The sequence below is a fragment of the Aedes aegypti genome, chromosome 2 (genome assembly GCF_002204515.2).
Source record: "Aedes aegypti strain LVP_AGWG chromosome 2, AaegL5.0 Primary Assembly, whole genome shotgun sequence".
NCBI classification, from domain to species: domain Eukaryota; kingdom Metazoa; phylum Arthropoda; class Insecta; order Diptera; family Culicidae; genus Aedes; species Aedes aegypti.
The window spans coordinates 228,969,132-228,994,224 of NC_035108.1; the positions used below are offsets into that span (position 1 = coordinate 228,969,132).

General features: G+C 35.5%; 1 protein-coding gene across 5 annotated transcripts in view; it reads right to left on the bottom strand.

Annotated features, from left to right (window-relative positions):
- Positions 1–485: 485 nt before the first annotated feature.
- LOC110676428 overlaps positions 486–25,093 on the bottom strand; it is a 28,045-nt gene continuing 3,437 nt past the window's right edge. For 2 of the 5 annotated variants that reach the window (XM_021844295.1, XM_021844294.1), the window contains exon 3: positions 486–1,958. In XM_021844295.1, the coding sequence (XP_021699987.1) occupies positions 548–1,576 (1,029 nt within the window). In that variant the 5' untranslated portion in view covers positions 1,577–1,958 and the 3' untranslated portion in view covers positions 486–547. The other 3 variants (XM_021844293.1, XM_021844296.1, XM_021844297.1) reach the window with 3 other exon arrangements.

The window sequence follows — 25,093 nt, forward strand, 5'->3', positions numbered from 1 at the left end:
TACACTTTCAGTTCATCTATGTCCGGTAGAACCGATATCACATCCCCAAAGCTACAAAATCGATCATCATTTATGGATAGCAAACAGTTGCACCTTAAGCACCGCCAACACATTTTTAATCGGAAGGATTTTGGCGCACTCGAACTGACAAATCCTCCGTTGTGGTGAAACTTCTTCCGTCGACGTGATGTTGGACAGTTTTCTAAAACAGTCGAGATAAAAGCCGAGCCGGCAGAGCAATGACAGTTAGTTCGTTCAAAACTTCGCTTCGGAAGTCCAACCGGCGAACTCCAGATTGGTGCTGCGAAGTCAATAATAGTCATTGCTTACACGTTTGCTCACTACCGTCACCTAGTTTACGGTTGGCCAAATGAAGTATTTTTAGATTGGGCGTAAATGTTCACGTGACTATGTTTTGAATTCATAATTGTTCTAGCTGTTACGTCTTTTTGTCTGTGGTAAAACAATAAATAATGTTTGTGTTTTATATAAGTTTATTTTTAAAATAAATACGTTTTATAAATAATTCATTTGATGTACATCTAAATCAGAAATCTACTATATCATCATGTAAATGATCTTTGAATTTTATCGATCCACGATATCTCTTGATATTTACATTACCATCGAGTTTTTTTCGTTTCGATACTTTATGACGAGTTTCTAGCGATTTTTTAAGAATAGTTTGACCGTAAGATACATGCTTTTTTGATCTTTTTGATATGTTAAATTGTGTAGGAGTTGAAGTGGCTGGGAATGGTGTTGTAGCATCTAAATTGTTATTGCTGTGGTTATGTTTATACCACATATGGGATTTGTTACATATATCATTTGTTTTTATGTCTAGGGTTTTTGGCAGACTAACGCGTAAACGCGATGTTCTTCCGTCTAATGTCTTTTTATTAATTTTTGGTAACATTGTCGTGGTCAATGGATTAGCGGAATCGCTGAAATATTTGATTCGTGCAGTTTTTTGTTCTCTATCTCTAGCACTGTCTATAGGTGAAGAAGTTTTTTGATTTTTTCTATAAGTATTGATATTTTTTAAAAATGATGCGTTTAGTTTTTCGTTCACAAGAAAACCGATTTCCTTGTCCTCCAACTTTGAAAAGTCAACTTCTTTATCTATTAGTTTTAAATTGTTTTGTTGCTTCATCGGTATTGCTTTATTTAGTTGATTTTTTGTCTTGTTGAAATGCAATATTTGATTCGTATTATTGTCTTTCTGAAGACTAACTATATGTAAATCAGATGCAGCAACTTTTTGAAGATCTTTCAAATTAAAATTCGAATGATGGGTTAAATTTGGTAATTTTTCAATAGCGATGTTTGGATTTTCAAATAATGTGTGTATAGTAGCTTCCACTTTTTGTTCTTCTCGTTTTTCTAAATCCCGAATTACAGCTTTTTCAAAATGTGTATATCCTGATATTCCTAAGTCTGACATAAAAGCATCGTATTTATTTGGATTGGCCCTAAGAGGAAATGCTTTATGTTTTGTTTTCGGTTTGTTGATCAAGTACGAAACATATTTTGGATTATGTTGTTTAGAAGGATTAGATTTTGCAAAAGACATCCCTGTATTATATAATGATTCTGAATATGATATGTAAGGCTTATTTTTAGGAAAAGATATGTTATCAGAGATTGTCTTTAATTTTTGAGATGAAGAAGTTGTGAAACGACCTGCTCCTGCATTTATTTGATTGGCAATAGAACTATGAAGGTGCGCTACAGCTACGTTGACGTTATTTGATATCGCAGCATTGAGTTGAGTGACACTGGATTTAATATTAGTGTTTAAAGTTTTAACTTTTTCTTTCAGGTTACTTGCAACAATTGGTATTAACTGTGCTGAAACAGTGTTCAATGTCTTTGGTTGTAAAGAAACTGGAACCGATGTTTTATTGAAATTTGTTGAATGAACGACATAATTATCCCGGCTGATGGTTGCAGATCTGAAAAAAGGAAAGCATTTAGTGCCTAATACATTTCAAATTGAGTGAAGCAAATTTGGAACAAAATTATCAAACTCATTAAGGCTCTGGTAAAAATGTTAACAAAGTTAAAACTAAATAATCAGTTTCCTCTTTTGTAACTGTTAATTCCATGTTAGCTTGTTGGCTCTACATAAGATTAAAATTTTCGATCATCATTTATGGATAGCAAACAGTTACACCTTAAGCACCGCCAACACATTTTCAATCGGAAGGATTTTGGCGCGCTCGAACTGACAAATCCTCCGTTGTGGTGAAACTTCTTCCGTCGACGTGATGTTGGACAGTTTTCTAAAACAGTCGAGATAAAAGCCGAGCCAGCAGAGCAATGACAGTTAGTTCGTTCAAAACTTCGCTTCGGAAGTCCAACCGGCAAACTCCAGATTGGTGCTGCCGGTTGGTCTACCGAACAGAGATGAACTGAAAGTATATTGCGAATATTTTGTAAAATTTTACTTTCGTCGAGTTAGCTGCGCGCCGGCCAGTTACGCGCAGCCCAGATCCATTGTGTGTGGCCAACGAAAACGAGGACAAATGTTAAAACTGGTCTACCAGCTGACCGTTATGAAGTGTTTATGCATGCTGCAAGGTACGGGTATACATTTTGGTCCGCTTAAATATCAATTGACTGTGATATTTACAAAAGTTGCGAAAACTTTTCTTAATTTTTCTGTTGTATTATTAATTGTGCGCCAGGTAGTTGCGCGCAGTGTTGTGTGGATTGAATGCCACCGTTAAGCGCAGATTTGCTCTTAGCAGGGAAAATAAGCGCACTGTCCATGATAAGAGATTCACCCTGGCGCATAACTGTATGACAGTCACAAAAAAGAGAGAAACTAAAATATATCTCAAGAAGCGCAATATTTCCGCTCACGGTTCACAGCATCAAAATGCATTATTTTGAATTTTGTTATTGTGCTTTGCTTTGATAAATGGATTATTGGGAAAGTTGTGTATCGCACTTCGAAGGTCACCAAGCAGTGGTTCCAAATATGTTTCCATGCAAATGGATCCATACCCAAAGTTCTTCAAATGTAGATTTACGCGACAAATTACACTGGTTTTTCTGTCCAAATGCAGATTTGCACTTGACTGCATCATTGCCACAATAGACCATTTCCGTCAAACCTTACCCCCCATTTTTATATTTTTCTTCAACAGGCGATTATTTTTTATGATTATTGACGCTTTCAGATTTTTTTTATCAATCAGGAGTGCAGATTTTCTTACAAATTTTTGAAAATTTATGTATTCACCGAATTTGAGATGAATTCCGTCGTGCGGCACAGTTGTTTCAACCCTATGGGAATACAAAGTGGAGATTTTTCCTCAACGATCAGTAACATCCATGCATTGAATGTTTGTAGACATAATGAAATGTCAAATCCCAGCACACAACAAAACTGACTCGCTCGCTCATATCCGGGGTGCTTCGCGATTCGGGTGAAACAAACAAAACTTTTGCCCTAGCGATAATTTAATTATTGACTTTGGCGTAAAGCACCTAACAGTCGATATTGAAAATGATATCCATGACAGGCTTTAAAGTTTGGAATGTACTGACATTCTTCAGAACGTTTTCGGCGAAGCTTGATAAGATATTTTTAGAACCAAATAGCAAAGAGATTATAGGAGATATGTGTGGTATTCATAGGGGTTTTGAAAATAGGGTCATTAAATGTATATTAAATTGAAAAGGTTTAAGTTTGATTATATTTTCTTCAGTTTAAAGTCAGGACTAAAGATTGTACTTGAGAATTTCATTTATTATATTCTCATTGATTGTTATTGATTAGTTAAATAAGCCCTAATCGAAAATCTCCCACGATATAAAAAATGAGAAACGTTTTTTTTTTTTTGGTTTTCAAATTGTGGTCCTTACCGTCAACATAATTATAAGGACTCCCGGAAAATTGCCATCATTGTAGCTTCATGGCCTTCTACCAATACGGAATCCTACATGATCACAACAAACATCCCCTTCATCTCCTTGCCGGAAGCTGCTGTGGTGCTCCACGATTGACTTTACGAATAGTCCCCGGAAAGGATTCTGCTCTCTTCCGATTTTGCGACCGGCGAGGAAGATTTTACTGTCCCGTAGCATATTGTTTTATTCCTCCAGAATCGATACCTTTAGAAGCTGTGGGAAATCAAATGGCATGCCAATCGAGAAGCCATTGAAACCTCGTAGCTTCCGGATTTCCAGGTGGGATCAAATAGCTTAAAAAAATATATTAACCGAGATGCCACGCAGTTAAATTTTCGTCGCCACTTTTCCGCTTGCCACAAAACCAGGAGAGCTACTCACCGGAATTATTCTAGGCTATTCTACAGCAGCTTCAATTCAATGTTGGATATGAAAACCTTTATTGTGGTCATGAAGGATTTCGTCGTGATAGGGAGTCTTAAGAAAAAAAAACGGGGAATATGTAGGCGCGGGCAATTAGCTTCATCCCCATTAAACATTTTGACAGTTAACAGCCGACTAAATTGGTTGCAAAATCGGTCGATTGTTGCACCGACGCTTATGGAAGTTTAACACAGCGATCAACTGACTAATCACCAGATTAAATCGGGTGGCCGACGAAATCTGGTGATTAGTAGGTCAACTTGCTTGGATTTTACTTAAAATACCGATTTATCCACCTATTTAGTAGGATTACGTCGGCCCACCCTATTAAATCGGGTGATATTCGGTTGATCCCTGTGTTAATCTTCCATAAGCGTCGGTGCAACAATCGACCGATTTTTCAACAAATTTAGTCGGCTGTTGAACTGTCAAATGTTTAATGGGGATGTCTCCGATGGTGGAACCTGTTCGATCTTTGCACGCCTGACATAAGTCCAGTTGTTACCCCATTAAACATTTTGACAGTTAACAGCCGACTAAATTGGTTGCAAAATCGGTCGATTGTTGCACCGACGCTTATGGAAGTTTAACACAGCGATCAACTGACTAATCACCAGATTAAATCGGGTGGCCGACGAAATCTGGTGATCAGTAGGTCAACTTGCTTGGATTTTACTTAAAATACCGATTTATCCACCTATTTAGTAGGATTACGTCGGCCCACCCTATTAAATCGGGTGATATTCGGTTGATCCCTGTGTTAATCTTCCATAAGCGTCGGTGCAACAATCGACCGATTTTTCAACAAATTTAGTCGGCTGTTGAACTGTCAAATGTTTAATGGGGTAATTACACCTATCGTTTATCTGGTGAGTTGCAAGCTTACTGTCAATGATGATGTCACGCTACACGATAAGTGTTCATCTGCAACAACCAGACAGCTCACCAATCCACCGCGAGGTGGATCGTGCTGAGTTGTTGAGTTGAAGGAGAGCGAAAGAAGGAAGGCACAAAAGTCTGTTTGACAGCTCTGCAGAAAGCGCGTGCGCACGGACAGAGCGCATGCGCACGGACAGAGCGCATGCGCACGGACAGAGCGCATGCGCACGGAAAGAGCGCATGCGCACGGAAAGAGCGCCAGTTCGGCTCGATTTGCAATGATCGGTTATTATTATTATTTTTTCGCTATTGGATATTCTATGGTTTGGTTGATCGATGTTAAAGTTTGTTTTAAAAGCAGCTCCACTTATTTTGAAACATATTGCCGTGTACAATAGTAGACAACACAACTAATTTAATTAAAATAATTTGAAATTATAATTATACAAAAGGGGAAGAACGTTTAGGCTGGTTGTGCATTACGATAAAATCTCTTAACATAAGCAATGCTTGTTGTTGGTTCTTGTGGAAGGATCAACATGTTCGGCTTAACGAATCTTATTTTAAATATCGAATAACACCACATGCAATTGAACAAAAAGGATGTGATTACAATAGACTTTTGATATTTTCAATTCTGAACCACCGCAAAAAAAATATTGGGAATCAAAATTCTCCTGAGAGGGATGATGTGGGGGAGGCTCATTCTAATTAATATTGTCGTTCAATTATGGGGATAAATTAAAATTGTTATTGTTCTATACATATTTATTTATTATAATTACCTGTAAATATTGATACAGCACAATTCAAGTATTTAAATATCAAATAGCAAACATAGATATGGTCGGTGTTCAGACAGACTGAACCAAGTGTTTTTTTCAATCGAGTAAGAAAAATGTACCCCAAACATGTGAAACATCAAAATATTATAGATATTTACTGTAATAATGGAACTTATCTATTTGATGATACATTTGTATCAAAATAACATGGAAGATTTAAAATTGATGGAGTTCTTTACGTATATAATTTATTATTGATGTTACGAGCTATGTCTGTAGTTAAACTTAATGCTACACAAGAAATATATTTGAATCAAAGTATTTTTATATATAAATCATATGAAAAAAAAAAATGTTCCAGAAAGTACTCTAGAATTCTTTGGGAGCGTCTCCCGGGATTCTTCCTTAAATCATTCATCTTCTTCTTCTTCTTTTCTGGCGTTACGTCCCCACTGGGACAGAGCCTGCTTCTCAGCTTAGTGTTCTTATGAGCACTTCCACAGTTATTAACTGAGAGCTTACTATGCCAATGACCATTTTTGCATGTGTATATCGTGTGGCAGGTACGAAGATACTCTATGCCCAGGGAAGTCGAGAAAATTTCCAACCCGAAAAGATCCTCGACCGGTGGGATTCGAACCCACGACCCTCAGCTTGGTCATGCTGAATAGCTGCGCGTTTACCGCTACGGCTATCGGGGCCCCTTAAATCATTCATGAATCCTTCAAATCCTCTCTGGGATTGTTCTGCTGAAAATCTTGAGATTATTTCTGAATTTTCTTCCAGATATCGCTTTGGGATTCATCCAAAAAAAAAACGTTACCATTCCGGTATTACTTCTGAGATTCTTTCGGATATCCCATTGCGATTATTCTGGACATCTTTTTGGATTTTTTTTGCAGAACTCTGTATGTGATTTTGCGTGTATCTCCTTAAGGATTACTTTTGAAATCCAGGAAATTAAATTCTTTGAAATTCTTGAAAATTGTTTTCGAAATACTATGGAAGATTTTACCATAAATCCTGATGCAATCCATTTGGATATTTAAAGAGGATTTTATCAAAAAATGTACGACTCTACTAGAAATTCTTCGAGAATACCTCCGAAAATAACTCTAGATTTTTATCCGGAAATACTTCTGGTATTCTTATGAGAATGCCTCTGGTATTCTTCCAAAAATGACTTGAGATGCTTTCGGAAATCTTTCTGAAATTCTTCAAGAAATTCCACTGAGATTTTTACGACAATATCTTTGAAATACTCCTGGGACTCTTACAAAAATCCTGTTGGAGTTTTTTTTTCGGATATTTTTCTATTCTAAATTTTTCAATAAATTTTGCTGGTATTGTACTGTAAAACCTGCTAAGATTCATCCAAAAATACGACTGTCATTCTTCCGGATATCATTCAAGAATTCCACCGGAAGTTTTCGTGAGATTCAACCGTAAATCGTTCTGGTATTTTTCAGAAATTCCATTGAGATTCTTAAAAATATCCTTCTGAAAAATTTTCTGAGAATTGTTTTGGGATTACAGAAGGATTTCCAGAAGAATTCCAAGGCGATTCACAGAAACATCACTTCTGTATGAAGGATTATCGTTAATATCTGAAATAATCCCATGAGAATTCTAAATCCAAATTACAGTGATATTCAAAAGAATCCCAGAAGTTATTTCGCCAGAATCCCTGAAAGATTTAAAGGATATTCACAGACATCCAGAAGATTTCATGAATATTTTCCAGAATAATTCCGATGTCCAGATGAACTGCAGAAAGATTCATGGAATAATTTCAAACGGGATTTTCGGAATCATTTGAAAGTAACTTTTAGAAGATCCTCAGAAAAAGAAATCAGTAATCAAAGTAATCGAAAAAATCTCATTATTTCAAGCAATGCTCGTTGGTTCATGTCGAAGGATCAACATGTTCGGCTTAACGAATCTTATTTTAAATATTGAATGACACCACATACAATTAAACTAGTATGTGATTACAATTCTGAATCACCGCAAAAAAATATTTAGAATCATAATCCTTCTGAGAGGGATGATGTGGTGGATGCACATTCTAATTAAAATTGTCGTTCAATTATGGCGATAAATTAAAATTGTTATTGTTCCATAAATACTTGTTTATTATAATTACTTGTAAATATTGATACAGCATATAAAAAGACATTGGTCCAGAAATTACTCCAGAATTCTATGGAATTTCCCTCCTGGGATTCTTCCTTAATTCACTTATGAATCCTTCAAAACCTCTCTGGGATTGTTCTGGAAATCTAAAGATTATTTCTGATTTTTCTCTAAGTTCTTCTGGAAATCACAGAATACTTACAGATATCGCTTTTGAACTCATCTAAAAAACATCGTTAGCATTCCGGTACTATATCTGAGATTCTTTCGGATATCCTTTGTGATTCTTCTGGACATCTTATTGGAATATTTGCATAAATCTGTATGTGAGTTTGCGTTTATCTCCTTAAGGATTACTTTTGAAATCCTGGAAATCACATTCGAATCGAAATTCTCGAAGATTCTTTCGGAAATTCAATGGAAGATTCTAACAAAAATCCTGATGCAATTCTTCTGGATATTTTTAGAGGATTTTGCCAAAAAATGTACTACGACTCTACTACAAATTCGTCGAGAATTCCTTCGAAAATAACTCTGGCCTTTTTCCGGAAATACTTCTGGGATTATTATGAGAATACCTCTGGTATTCTTCCGGAAATCACCTGAGATGCTTTCGGAATCTCTTTAGAATACTTTCGAGGATGCTTCCGAAAATCTTTCTGAAATTATTCTTGAAATGCCACTGAGATTTTTACGTCCATATTCTTGAAATTTGTCTGGGACTCTTCCAAAAATCCTGTAGGAAATCTTCCAGATATCTTTCTAGCATTCTTTCGGGAAGCCTTCTGGGATACTTTCGAAAATCTTTCTGAGGATCCTTCAAATCCTTCTGTTAAGGATTCTTGCAGAAATTCTTCCCGAATTACCTCTAGACTCTGGGAGTTTCCTGAATTTTTCAAGAAAACTGTTATTATTTCGACTATCTCTCTAGGATTCTTTCGGAAATTCTTCTACAATACCCCCAGATTTCTTTCTGTTATCCTGCTGGAGGACTTCAAAACATCTTTCAAAGATTCTTCCAGAAATTTTACTGGAATTTTTCAAGAAATTCTGCTGGGATTCTTCCGTAAAACCTGCCGAAATTCATCCGGAAATACGACTGGAATTCTGCTTGAATGATAAGCATTCAAGAATTCCACCGGAAGTTTTTGTGGGATTGAACCGTAAATTGTCCTGGTATTTTGTTTAAATACATTGAGATTCTTAGGGAAAAATATACAGGATTCTTAAAAATATCCTTCTGAAAATTCTTCTGGAAATTGCTTTGGAATTAAAGGAGGATTTCCGGAAGAATCCCAGGTTGATTTACAGAAGAACCACAGAGAAATCACTAAAATATTATCAGGGAGATTTCTAAAGGAATTATTTTAAGGATTCTCGTAAATTCCTGAAACAATCTCAGGAGAATTTCGAATGGATTTTGAATGTTTTTTTACAGTGATATCCAAAAGAATCCCAGAAGTTATTTCGCAAGAACCCCTGAAGATTCAATGAAAAGTCACAGACATCCAGACGATTTCATGAATATTTTCCAGAATAATTACGATGTCCAGAAGAGCTCCAGAAAGATTTACGGAATAATTTCAAATGGAATTTCCAGAACCATTTAAAAGTCACTTTCAAAAGATGCTCAGAAAAAGAAATCAGTAATCAAAGAATCTCATAGGTATTTTTTTAAAGTCCCAGTGACTGTCCGGTAGTTTTCTTGGAGGATTTCCATTTGAAGTCAAGAGGGATTTTCAGAAAATTCTGCCAAGGATTTAAGAAAATTTTCAAGGAAAATCAATGATAAATCACGAAAAAAATCAAAAACACTTCCTTATGAATTTCCAGAAGAATCACAGAGTTTTTTTTTCTCAAAAAATCTTAGAAAAAAATTCTAAAGAATCACGAAGGAATTTTCGGAATAATTCTGGATATACAAAATTATCTCAGGCAGAAACAATAAAATCAATAGCAATAAATCTGTAAGAATATAAGAAGGATTTCTGTAGGAATATAAGGAGGATTTACAAACAATTACAGAGGAATTTTCGGATGATTTCCATAAATAAAGATTTAAAAAAATCCCCTTCATCTGGAAGATTCTTAGCAGGATTTTCGGAAGTATTCCACAGGGATTTCTGGGAGAATTCCTTCTTCTTCTTCTTCTTCTTGGCATTAACGTCCTCACTGGGACAAAGCCTGCTTCTCAGCGTAGTGTTCTTTATGAGCACTTCCACAGTTATTAACTGAGAGCTTTCTTTGCCAAAGTTGCCATTTTCGCATTCGTATATCGTGTGGCAGGTACGATTATACTCTATGCCCAGGGAAGTCAAGGAAATTTCCTTTACGAAAAGATCCTGGACCGACCGGGAATTGAACCCGGACACCTTCAGCATGGCTTTGCTTTGTAGCCGCGGACTCTAACCGCTCGGCTAAGGAAGGCCCATTGAATTCCATTGAGATTTAAAAAAGAATTCCAGAGGAATTTCCGAAAAAATCCCAAGAATTTGCACGGAAGAAAGTGAAGTGAAATAATAGATTTTTTTGATTATAGTCTCAGGCGTCTTTCCGAGAGTATTCTAGAATAATAGGTATAATCTAAGACATTTTTAGGAAAGAATCCCAAAGGGATTAAGAAGAACTTTCAAAGAGTTTCACGGAAGAAATACTGAAGAATTACGAGGAAAATATCAGAATTCAAATAATAATTTCGATTGGATTTCCAGAAGAAATCCCGAGAAATTTTGTGAGAATCCCCGAACCCAGATTTTTAAAATAGATTCCATTACACTGGAAAGCAATCATTAAATCATTTTCGGCAGAATTCCAGAATTTTACGGCAAAATTCCAGAATTTTACAGCAGAATCCTGAAAGGATTTCCATAATAACCCAAGATGGGTTTCTGGGATAGTCCAATAGGAAGTCCCAAGGAGGTTATTGGAAAAATCAGAGCGATCAAAGAAATAACTACATATAATTATTTCAGAAGGGTTTCTGAAAGAATCTCAGTGAATTTTCAAGATGTCCTCTAGCAACACAACTAATATATACTAATATTTACAACTCAATACTTAATTATAAATTGCGTTAAGGTGATTATAGAACAAAGCCACATCTCAAATTTTCAAAAGCACAAGACTTGAGAACCAAACAGCTCTCATCGTTGAAAATTTATCCCATTAGTCACCACCAGCAAGCAAGCAGATTGATTGGTTTTCAACGCAAACTGTTGTCAGATTCTCCAGTCTTGTGCCCTTGTTTGGCTTCGTTTTATAATCACCTTAAGCTGAGTGTACGCCATCCAGTTTGGGGGCGGATTGACGGTATCGAAGTGGATTAAAAACAATTATAGGAGAACGTGTGGAAAATACATATGAACTGCGCAGAATACATCAGACCGATTTAGCATTGCTGCGCACTTCTAAAAGCATTTTATTTTTATTAAAATGTTTGATAATAGTAGAACGACAATGATCATCAGTTGATTTTCCGCTACTGTTTTTCCCCTCCAAACACTAGCGATTTTGCGGTGGGATGTTGACGTTTGATGACGAATAGATCATCGAATTACCGATATAGGGAAAGTGTACCAGTTATTGCCATAGTGATTCCCTATTGGGACATATGTGAAATTTTGATAACTTTCACAATTTAAATCTTTTTGAATGTTTTAACATCAAGCTATATCTTAAATCTAACTACTACACCACATAAACATATTCAAAATTAGAAGACAATAAAATAATCACGTATGGCGAAATAGGGAACCACTATGTCCATAACTGGTACACCTACCCTACCTAAAACCACAGAGAAATCACTAAAATATTATCAGGGAGATTTCTAAAGGAATTATTTTAAGGATTCTCGTAAATTCCTGAAACAATCTCAGGAGAATTTCGAATGGATTTTGAATGTTTTTTTACAGTGATATCCAAAAGAATCCCAGAAGTTATTTCGCAAGAACCCCTGAAGATTCAATGAAAAGTCACAGACATCCAGACGATTTCATGAATATTTTCCAGAATAATTACGATGTCCAGAAGAGCTCCAGAAAGATTTACGGAATAATTTCAAATGGAATTTCCAGAACCATTTAAAAGTCACTTTCAAAAGATGCTCAGAAAAAGAAATCAGTAATCAAAGAATCTCATAGGTATTTTTTTAAAGTCCCAGTGACTGTCCGGTAGTTTTCTTGGAGGATTTCCATTTGAAGTCAAGAGGGATTTTCAGAAAATTCTGCCAAGGATTTAAGAAAATTTTCAAGGAAAATCAATGATAAATCACGAAAAAAATCAAAAACACTTCCTTATGAATTTCCAGAAGAATCACAGAGTTTTTTTTTCTCAAAAAATCTTAGAAAAAAATTCTAAAGAATCACGAAGGAATTTTCGGAATAATTCTGGATATACAAAATTATCTCAGGCAGAAACAATAAAATCAATAGCAATAAATCTGTAAGAATATAAGAAGGATTTCTGTAGGAATATAAGGAGGATTTACAAACAATTACAGAGGAATTTTCGGATGATTTCCATAAATAAAGATTTAAAAAAATCCCCTTCATCTGGAAGATTCTTAGCAGGATTTTCGGAAGTATTCCACAGGGATTTCTGGGAGAATTCCTTCTTCTTCTTCTTCTTCTTGGCATTAACGTCCTCACTGGGACAAAGCCTGCTTCTCAGCGTAGTGTTCTTTATGAGCACTTCCACAGTTATTAACTGAGAGCTTTCTTTGCCAAAGTTGCCATTTTCGCATTCGTATATCGTGTGGCAGGTACGATTATACTCTATGCCCAGGGAAGTCAAGGAAATTTCCTTTACGAAAAGATCCTGGACCGACCGGGAATTGAACCCGGACACCTTCAGCATGGCTTTGCTTTGTAGCCGCGGACTCTAACCGCTCGGCTAAGGAAGGCCCATTGAATTCCATTGAGATTTAAAAAAGAATTCCAGAGGAATTTCCGAAAAAATCCCAAGAATTTGCACGGAAGAAAGTGAAGTGAAATAATAGATTTTTTTGATTATAGTCTCAGGCGTCTTTCCGAGAGTATTCTAGAATAATAGGTATAATCTAAGACATTTTTAGGAAAGAATCCCAAAGGGATTAAGAAGAACTTTCAAAGAGTTTCACGGAAGAAATACTGAAGAATTACGAGGAAAATATCAGAATTCAAATAATAATTTCGATTGGATTTCCAGAAGAAATCCCGAGAAATTTTGTGAGAATCCCCGAACCCAGATTTTTAAAATAGATTCCATTACACTGGAAAGCAATCATTAAATCATTTTCGGCAGAATTCCAGAATTTTACGGCAAAATTCCAGAATTTTACAGCAGAATCCTGAAAGGATTTCCATAATAACCCAAGATGGGTTTCTGGGATAGTCCAATAGGAAGTCCCAAGGAGGTTATTGGAAAAATCAGAGCGATCAAAGAAATAACTACATATAATTATTTCAGAAGGGTTTCTGAAAGAATCTCAGTGAATTTTCAAGATGTCCTCTAGCAACACAACTAATATATACTAATATTTACAACTCAATACTTAATTATAAATTGCGTTAAGGTGATTATAGAACAAAGCCACATCTCAAATTTTCAAAAGCACAAGACTTGAGAACCAAACAGCTCTCATCGTTGAAAATTTATCCCATTAGTCACCACCAGCAAGCAAGCAGATTGATTGGTTTTCAACGCAAACTGTTGTCAGATTCTCCAGTCTTGTGCCCTTGTTTGGCTTCGTTTTATAATCACCTTAAGCTGAGTGTACGCCATCCAGTTTGGGGGCGGATTGACGGTATCGAAGTGGATTAAAAACAATTATAGGAGAACGTGTGGAAAATACATATGAACTGCGCAGAATACATCAGACCGATTTAGCATTGCTGCGCACTTCTAAAAGCATTTTATTTTTATTAAAATGTTTGATAATAGTAGAACGACAATGATCATCAGTTGATTTTCCGCTACTGTTTTTCCCCTCCAAACACTAGCGATTTTGCGGTGGGATGTTGACGTTTGATGACGAATAGATCATCGAATTACCGATATAGGGAAAGTGTACCAGTTATTGCCATAGTGATTCCCTATTGGGACATATGTGAAATTTTGATAACTTTCACAATTTAAATCTTTTTGAATGTTTTAACATCAAGCTATATCTTAAATCTAACTACTACACCACATAAACATATTCAAAATTAGAAGACAATAAAATAATCACGTATGGCGAAATAGGGAACCACTATGTCCATAACTGGTACACCTACCCTACCTAAAACAGAAATATTTTCTTTTCAACGATAGATTGAACATAGATTGTTCATGGATGCCTCAATGAGTTTATCGTGTGTTGCCTTAAGTTCGTTGATACAGTGGGGATTCGCTCGTTGGGGGTCCGCTACATGGAATGACTCGATGGTTGGATGTTCGCTGGTTGGAAAATATTCCAACTAAAAAGCACTCAAATGTCAACAGAAAATGTCAAACTGACTTTGACGTCTGAGTACCGTCGTATTTAAGTCTCCATATATAGAACAAATGCGTATGTATATGTGCGTTTCGTGACGATTTGCTCTTCAGATGCGTTAGGGCGCGGCCAGGGTAGACGCGTCACGCGACGCGACGCGAAAATCCTTTGGAGTTTGACATTTCATTATTAATAATTGTTATTCCTTCCCAGGCAATTTTCGCGTCGCTTCGCGTGACGCGTCTACCCTGGCCGACACCTTAGTGTGGAGCATTTTCATCAGCTGTCAGTCGTTCCAACAAACGGGTCAGATTCGATAGATGGACGGCAGTCGTGTTCCAACCAGCGAATTCCCGCTGTATTGTGCATCCTGTAAAATTCAGAAAAAGAACTTCGCTCAATTTCCTCTTCGTTATCAACGAACTTAGGGTAACACACGATAGACTCATCGTGGCATCCATGAAAAATCTTTGTTCAAACCTGGGAGGAAGGCACAGATACTACACACGAAATATTGAACAACACTTTTCCAAATTGCAAGATAACTTCCGCTCACCAACGACAATCAAGGCAGGCTTGAGAAAAATCGCTAGTTTTCTTTTGATCTTTCTGGACAAGCTTGGAAAAAGGGCCAAAGTTTTATGTGCATTTAATTTTAATTTTGATTGGAAAAGAGTAAAAAGATGCGTGTTTCAGTACTTTATATTCGATCAAATTGAAAGGTGCTATCGTGGCATTGCTTTTGGGATGTGCAGGAATTGATTTTCAACCGATTGTTGTCAACTTTGTTGAAACGCAAAGATATGTTTTGATCAATTACGCGCTTTTTTCATATTCGTCCATTCTTTAAGATCTGGGCAGTTCGTGACAGCAGAATCTCGGCTCACCTTGACGTACATAAATTTTGTATCGGTACTCCCTCCCAGGTTCAAACTATCGTTGAAAAGAAAATATTTCTGTTTTATATCATATCGGTCATTCGGTGATCTGTCGGGTCATATGCTTGCTGATAACAGGCATGTTGATATTTAGGAACATTTAGAAGCAGCAACAAAGGCAAATAAATATTTTTTATGAAAGTTTTTCCAATTCACTTCCAAAGGAACTTCCTGAAGCAACTTCCTGAAAGAAATTCTGAAGAAACTGCAAAGGAATTTTGAAGGATACTTCTAAGGAAATTCCAAAGAAATTTCAAAGGAAAATTGCGTAGAAAATTCCGAAGAAAATTCCGGAGAAAATTCCAATGGAAAATTCCAAAGCAAATTTCGAAGGAAATTTAATAAAACATTTATAAGGAAATTTCAAAGTAAATTCCGAAACAAGAATTCCTACGAAATTTGCGTAGAAAATTCCAAAGGAAATTTCGAAGATAATTCCGTGGAAATTTCCAATGACAAATTCCGGCGAAACTTCCTGAACACAAGAAAATTACGAAGAAAATCAAACTCACAGCTCCAAAATAAATTCCAAAGAAAATTCCGAAGTAAACTCCAAGGCTTCAAAAGAAATTCCAAAGCAAATTCCGAAGGAAATTCATAACAAGGAAATTCCAATGTGAATTCCAGAGCAATTCAGAAGAAAATTCTAAAGAAAACACCGAAAAAAATTTCATAGAAAATTCCAATGAAAAATCCCAAAGGAAATTCTGTAGAAATATATAAGGAAAAATCCAACGGAAGTTCCGAAGAAAGTTCTTGAAGGAATTTCTCGAAGAAACTTCCTGAAAACAATAAATTTACGGAGAAAATCAAATTCACAGCTCCAACATAAATTCTAGAAGAAATTCCGAAGAAAATTCCAATAAAAAATCCCAAAGGAAATTCCGAAGAAAAGTCCAAAGTCGAAGGAAATTCAAAACAAAATTTCTAAGGAAATTCCAAAGTAAATTCCGGAGAAAATTCTAAACGAAATTCCGAAGAAAATTAAGAAGAGAATTCCGAAAAAATCTAACGGAAATTCCCTAAGAAATTCTGAAGCAAATGCCAAAGGAAATTCCGACGAAATATGAGTAGAAAATTCCAAAGAAAATAACGAGAAAATTTCGTACAAAATCCCAAAGGAAATTCCGAAAAAAATTATAATGAAAAAATCTAACGCAAAATCCGGAGAATGTTCTGGAATTACGGAGAAAATCAAATACACAGCTCAAAAATAAATTCCAAAGGAAATTTCGAAGTAAACTCCAAGACTCCAAAAGAAATTCAGAATAAAAATTCAAAGCAAGATCCAAAGGAAACTTCAGAAGAAATTCAGAAGGAAATTCAAAAGCAAATTTCGAAAGAAACTCCGAAGGAAATTCCGAAAGAAATTCTGAAGCAACTTCCCGAAAGTAAACTTCGGAAATTCGGGGGTAAACTCCAAGGCTCCAAAAGAAATTCTGAATAAAATTTCCAAGTAAGCTCCAATGGAAACTTCAGAAGAAATTCGGAAGGAAACTTCAAAGTAAATTTCGAAGGAAACTCCGAAGGAAATCCCGAAAGTAATTCCAAAGGAACTTCCTGAAAGAAATTCCAAAGGTAATTCTTAAGAAAATTAGATTAGAAGTTTCGAAGGAAACTGCAAAGGAATTTTGAAGTATACTTCTAAGGCAATTCTGAAAGAAATTTCTAAGGAAATTCCAAAGAAAATTATAAAAGAAATTCTTAATAAATGAGAAAGGAAGTTTCGAAGAAAACTGTAAAGGAATAAATTAATTCCGTAGGAAATTCCGACGAAAACTGCGTAGAAAATCCTAGCGGGCTGTGTAATATAACGCGATCGAGGGATTGACTTGGCAGCGGTTTCGATGTAATATTCAACGATTTAATCTAGCGATTAGTCAGTTGATCACTGTGTTAAACTTCCGTAAGCGTCGGTGCAACAATCGACCGATTTTTCAAACAATTTAGTCGGCTGTTGAACTGTCAAATGTTTAATGGGGGTATTAACACATCACTCATAGCATACCGCACCCTGTCATTCAGTAAATATATGCGTTGGCATTTGGTGTGCGTTCATTTTGCTTTCAATTCTCCATAGCCCTGATTTTAAAGTAGCCGATGGATCAATGCACGACTTTACTAATTTGACGTTTGAGCGGTGCCAAATCACTCGTTACTGAAACTTAAAGAATCCTGGTCAACCATATCTTTTAATTTCTTTATATCGAGCTTCAAAGACGCTCATATAACATTTATATCCTGCAAATAAAGAATAAAATAATATGTTAATCTGTCCACAGTCCAGGAAGTCTCCTCTTCTGCGCTTACGGCAGCCAGTATTTATAGCTCAGAAATCCCATGGTACGATCAAGTAAAAGGTACCAGAGTCATAAGGAATATCACTTGAGATAGGTAGACATGACAGTCCTTTCCCCTTTAGAATGCTGAAGGTGGCATTCAACTCATACAATCGTTATAACAACTCATACAATCGAAAATATACCTAAAACATTCCACAATTGTATGTTTATAGTAAGGTACCCCGGGGCAAGTGGGACATAAAAAAACGATAGTTCAAACAAATTGTTCAGAATAATTTTTAAATGTCAATATTTTGCTAATCCAACAACACGGTCACATTTTGGCAACATATTTGCTGGTGTGTGCATGAATTTGATAGAATAATTTCGAAATTGTGAAAACCTTAGAAGAAAGATGTACAATGAGCCATTAGACACAGTTGCCTCGCTAAACGGGGCAAGTGGGACACATTTAGTTTCGTGCGTAAAACCATATCAGTGAGTCAATCGTTGCAATAATAGAATTGATAAATCATAGATATTTTATTTTGAGCACATATTTAATGTACAGAAGGGATCAACCATAAAGTACGTAACGTTTTGGGAAGAAACCCTACATTTAATAATATGTCACATCGCATTTAATTCTAAATAAAAATTTCTCGCAAAAAGCGTAAAGAAGTATAAAACATGTTCAAAATACATCATGTATAAGCTATCAATCGAAATGCAGCAAGTAAACTTTTAATAATTGACGAATTTCTGAATATGTTCTGTTACTATTGTTATGCATGGCGGAAAACCACTTAATGGGATGGAATCGTTTTCCGCAACTACAATATTTGGTAGAAAAAGCAAATAAAGTTCAATTAAAATAGAAAAGTAATCGTTCTCATGATATATTTTAAATTTTAGTTCTATTTTCGCTCGATTTTGAATTCGTATTTCGAAAATAAAAATAAAAAAAATATTTACAGGCATTTCAGCAATTACGTAATAGAAGATTGATTTTTTTTGGATAAAAATCATTCGTTGGAATGTTTTAATGCTACTCTCTAAGAAAATGTTTGAAACATGTAGGAAAAGTTTTAATTCTGGTGCTTGTTTTGATAGGTCCCACTTAAGTATTAAGATATTTTGGGGTAAGTTAGACCATAGAAATTTTCATATGAAATGGAAACAAAATACCTGTTTATCGTAAGCAGCTTGTAATAACACTTAAAGTTATAACTTACCGATGGTAATTCGATTTATGACACAATTATTTTTTGCGAACCAATACAGAACGTGAAACGTGTCACAATTCGTCATGCAAGTTAAAAATGGCGCTAAACTGACAACTGTTACAAGGTAATATAACTAACAATATTTTTTGTACTAAATATATTCCTTATCATTGTATCTTCAACTTTCTAGAAGAATACCCCCTTAATTTTTTTTTTCTCAAACGAGCTATGACGGAAGGTCCCACTTACCCCGTATTCTCACTTGCCCCGTGGTACCTTACTTATTACATGACTACAACAAAACATTCAAATCATTGGATACATATTGCTCAACATTACATTTGACAACTTCGTCAACACTAAAGAACAATTTCGTTCATCTCAATATAATATCTCGCTTCACAAAAGAACAACTATGTTCACAATATATTTTTTCTTTTTCGTCAGCACTAAAGAACAATTTAGTTCAACTTAAATTGGCAATTTCACCATACTCAAATAAATAAAATTGGCAAACTCGCCACCTCAAAGAAAAACGATAATCACCAACACACGTTTCCATGATCCTCGTCGCCACTTTTATATCCTGCAAATATATTTGTGGGCTTCGTAGCCGTGCGGTTAGTGTCACCAGGCATTTGACCGCATCGTGCTAAGGTGTGTGGGTTCGATTCCCGCCTCAGACCGGAAAACTTCTTGTCAGGAATGTTTTTCGACTGTGCCACTGGACGTTGCATGCTAGTCCGTTGTCTAGTGTGGTGCTTCCTTCAAAGGGCAAAATGCCCACTAACGTGTCCGTGTGTTTTTTTTAAATAAAGAATAAAATAATATGTTAATCTGTCCACAGTCCAGGAAGTCTCCTCTTCTGCGCTTACGGCAGCCAGTATTTATAGCTCAGAAATATCACTTGAGATAGGTAGACATGATAATAACAAATCGATAGCGATCGTCATCGATTCATAAAAAAATAACTGTGCATAAAGAATATTCGATAAATGTTATCAAAATTTCGATACTAAAATAGCGGGCATTCCATTTTACGGGACGTTTTTGAACAGCTGATCGATTATTTTATGAATGAAATTTGGACAGTAGGCGGTATCGTAACGTTTTAAAGTAACAGCAATATCATCAGTGTTGCCGTTTGGTAAAATGGACTATAGGCCTATTCAAATGACGTCTCAAATCAGCTGATCGGGAAGCACTTTGACATTTCTTCTATGAAAATGACAGGCCCGTGTTAGCACCGGTCCTCCACCGATGTAAACAAATGCATAGACGGATCTGTCACATGAAAAGGCCTATAATCAAAACCATTTGTGGGGTTCCATGGGAACCGGACCACCTTGTGTTTATGTTTATCATTTTTTTTGTCAATACCTTTTTGATTGGGAATGGACCAATGCACGAGTTCATTATTTGACTTTTTAGCGGTGCCGTGTTATGTATGTGGCCATGGAAACCAGTGAATTCGGCACCGCTCAAACGTCAAATTAGTTAACTCGTGCATCGGTCCATTGAACTCTATTTGTTTGATGAATAGCATGCCAAAGGACACTTTTCAACTATGCCACATTATATCACCTACCACCCGGTCAACCATATCTTTAAATTTCTTCACTTTTCTTTATATCGAGCTTTAAAGACACTCATATAACAAATCGATAGCGATCGTCAAATAACTGTGCGTAAAGAATATTCGATAAATTATCAAAATTTCGACACCAAAATAAGCGGACTTCTTCTGCTTTACCGACTTTGAAAAAAATAATCATTAACCAAAAACATTTGTGGGGTTCCATGCGAACCGAACCGTTTATGTCTAATATTTTTTTTTTGTCAATATCTTTGTGATTGGGAATTGCACACTAATTGATAGAGGAATCGCAAGCCGAAGGACACTTATCAACTATGCCAAATTATATCACATCCCCAAGGTCTCAAATATGCCGATCCTTGGAAAATTAAAACTCGAGACCTGCCATGCGATGTACCAGAATACCTTTACGCTGCTTTACGAAACGATACGGAAAAGAATGATAAAGGTGCTTCGATACAAAGCTTCATTTTCTTTGTCAATATATAACTTTACTTTGACATCATTCGTAACACTTTTTTTCGATGAATATTCATGAAGGTGACTAAAGCACATTCGATAAAACATGATCTAACGAAATTTAGTATCATATCTTTGAAGATCTATATTGTATGCTTGATAAAGAAAGACACTCATAAGGTTTTATAGATTGATGAAGATACTTGAATATACGTAACGAAATGAACAGTAAAGAACAAGCGACAGAAATATTTATTATTGGATAAAGATATTTGAAGTAGTTCATGGGAGGATGGTTGACCGGGTACCAGCTTGACACACATTGTGATGTTCCGGGAAACTTGTATATCGATTAGTTGCAGTAGGTCAGCAATATCCTAAATGAATATAAAGGTATTTATCTAAAATTTACAATGTCAATGATTTTCTAACATTTATTTGCATCTGTGCAGATTCGGTAATCACGGAATATTGAGAATTCATGAAAACAAAAAAGAAACGATTTGCAGATCAATATATTTCATTGAAGCCACCCATGAAAAATATGTGCTTGGATAGTGGATTTCATATGAAGTATTAATAATTTCAATGAAAATAACGATTGGCGATTTGTGCGATTAATTTCGCACATACTATGTATGTACATTGCAAAATACATGTAGGTCGGCACATGAATCAAATGGAAACTTGATCTTGAGTGTAGAATTGTTATATTTGGTATTTAATATTTAATTCTCTTTTCCTTGATACTCACATTCTTGAACTCAGTACTGCTAGAACTACCAATAGAAGGAAATATGTTTGAACAAGCTGAAATTACAGTAATTTTAATTGTATTAAATATCACTTTCACTGTACGTTAACCTTTTCCTCACATTATTCTGTGACTGCTTTATTGATAGCGTCAATGCCATAATGGGCCTAGGATCAAATGTTTAGCAGCTTAGCACAAGTAACTATGAATGGAACACTTCAGTTTGCCAGGTGGTTTTATAAATTTTTCTCCTAAATTATTCCAACTATACATTATAACATGAAAATATAGTAAGAAACCAAAACAAGATTTTGGTACATATGCATGTCAATATATAAATAGTACGTATCATTTCACGTACATATTTATGAGCTACGCTGGAGCCAACGAAGTAACTACAATAATTTTTCTTTCACCTAACGTTAGTATGAAAGTGAAATGGTCTCTTCCTTCTATTCACAGTAAATTCTCCATAACTCGATTGTCTATAAGAGAACGTTTATAATTTCCGTTACGTAAAATGCGACCAATTCATCTTCCCCCTTGCCAAATTTGTTAACTCCTCAGACGTAATTTATGAACATTACATAACTCAACATATTCTCTCTATAGCTTTTTTCATTGTGATCTCCATTATTCTATATCTCTTTATTACGCGTAATGTAATCTTATCTTTCAAGTTCGTCTTCATAATCAGCTACCTTGAAATCAGGGCTGTGGAGAATTAACTGTATGTTCAAAGCAAAATGAGCGCACACCAAACGCATATACTGAATGACGGGGTGCGCTATGCTATGAGCGATGTGATTATAATGTTTTCGCTATATGCACAGTGCAACCATGTAGGAAGAGGAAAAGGGTAATTGTTTCCATCCAACCGTCAATTAGTGTACGATTATTTTTGTATTTTTTTGCAAGAAGCCAAAAATCATTCAATCTTAACGTAACTACAATTGTACTTGTTTATAATCTTAATGTAACTACAAATGTATTTGTTTATAAAAATAAACAAATACAATGGAACGATGCACGAGTTTACTTGCTTACGTTTGAGCGGTGCCGTGTTATTTACGTGACCGTGGAAACGAGTGAATTCGGCACCGCTCAAACGTCTAATTCGTGAACACGTGCATTAATCCATAGGCCAGGAAAAGTGGATTTATAGCAGAGCAAAAGTAGATTTTGTATGAAATTGAATATGGCCTATTGTGGGTACGTTAGGTAAGATTGAATGTTTTTTGGCCTCTTGAAACAAGTTACAAAAATAGAAAATCGTACATTAAGGTGAAGATGAATCGAAGCCAAACTAGCTGGTGGTGACCAATCGATTAGGTTTTCAGCTCAAACGGATGTTCGGTTCTCCAGATCCGTACTCTTGAAAATTTGTACTTTGGCTTCGATTCATTTTCACCTTAATAATTGACGGTTGGATGGAAACAATTACCTTTTTCCTCTTCCTACACTCAGGCAAATGGATCGATATCGATAAACATAGGAACCCCTTATGAAAATTCGCCACAATGGGCCGTATGAATAAAATGTAGTAAAGTAGAGTTTACTACATTCTCGGTAGTAAACGCTACTTGTGGAACACGAGTGGAACATGTTTGTGTCATTTTCCTTTCTACACCTTTCGAACATACTACAAACAACGCATTGCTATGAATAAAGGTAGCATTTACTACAAAGCTATTTGTAGTTAGCTTCAGAGGTTGCTACTCATGCTTTGAGATTGCGGAATTGAATGGAATAATTTACTTTTGTGTAAATATCATGGGAAAACGATATGAGTTTTGATGTTTTGGAAGGTATTTTGAGTTTTGCTTAGGAATTCTGAGGTTACGCTCCGTCAATTCTGAGATTCCGGTTAGATTATCGACTGTAGCAATTTGTAATATCCGTGTGAATTCTGGCATTACGATAATTATGTTATTTTCTAGGAATTTTGGGATGTCGGAGTGAATTCAGATAAGGTACCGTGGGGCAAGTGGGTAGTGGATTTCACATAGTTGAGATTCTTCGAATCCTAGAGACTTTAAATTAAAACAAATGAGGTCGTGTATATTTTTAGCTTGACTCCCACCAAATATAAGCAGTATGCTGAAGTTTATTGTTATGTAAAATTGTAGAAAAAAGTACAGGAAAAGTTTTCGAAAAACGTCTCCTTACTTTTCACTGCCTGGGCAAGTGAAAAGTTTATTGTATTAAACAATAAATTCAAAAACTAACAGTTAAATTCACGATTTCTATTACCTTTAACATTTGTTAAGGCGTTAAGGCGTCCCAATGAACTATAACATAAGTAACATGTAAACAAAGACAATTTTATTCTTGTTACTATAATTTTCTTCTGTTCAGTTATGTTTGTTGAAATGATTCGACAACATTATAACTGCAACATTTCCAATGTTAGTTCTTAAATCATGGGACAGCAATCGCATTTCTGCTCTGTAGGATTTACACCGCTCGTTATTTGTTAAGAAAATCATGTACGACGTCGGATACCTCTTCGGGAGAAATCGAACGGAATCCTTCAATAAAATATTTAGAAACTTTTTTATGTTGATACACCTATACCCCATTTTTTATGTTTTGAACTAGCTTGACATAGACATTCCACGAGATTTCCGTGCGATCTCTTATATTGGAACTTTTCAATCAACGTCTTCCTTTTAATCGGCTGTCCGAAGTAAACATAATAATATCGTAATATTTGGCAACCTTATTTTTTAGAGAAGTTGCATGATTTGGCAATGATAATAGTTTTTAACACTTTGAGTATAGCGTTTATTGAATTTTCAGCTCGTTCTGTTGTTCTATGATAATTGCGAACCTTCTATACTTATAGCTACCTAAAGAGAAAACACAAATTCAATCTCTAATGAGAAACTTTTCACTTGCCCCACGTGATTAGAAAATTGGTGGTGTTTCAATTTAGTTATTTTTAGGTCTATGTCGAATGAATTCTAAAACTTTTTTTATAGCAGTTTAAAACTGTCAGAGGGGACAGCTTAGAAGCGGTACAGAAAATTATTTTCCGCAACTTTTTTCCGCTGAAAATATTAAAATAAGATTGCACGCCACTAATTTGTTACGGAGTAACAGTTGACAGGTTTTCTATTTTTTGCTCTATTATACAATAATGGTTGAAAAATCTCAGGAATCTCTTATCTATCGCAATGTTCTGAATTGCCTCAAAGGTTTACGCATGAGTTTAAAACGTTAATTCACAT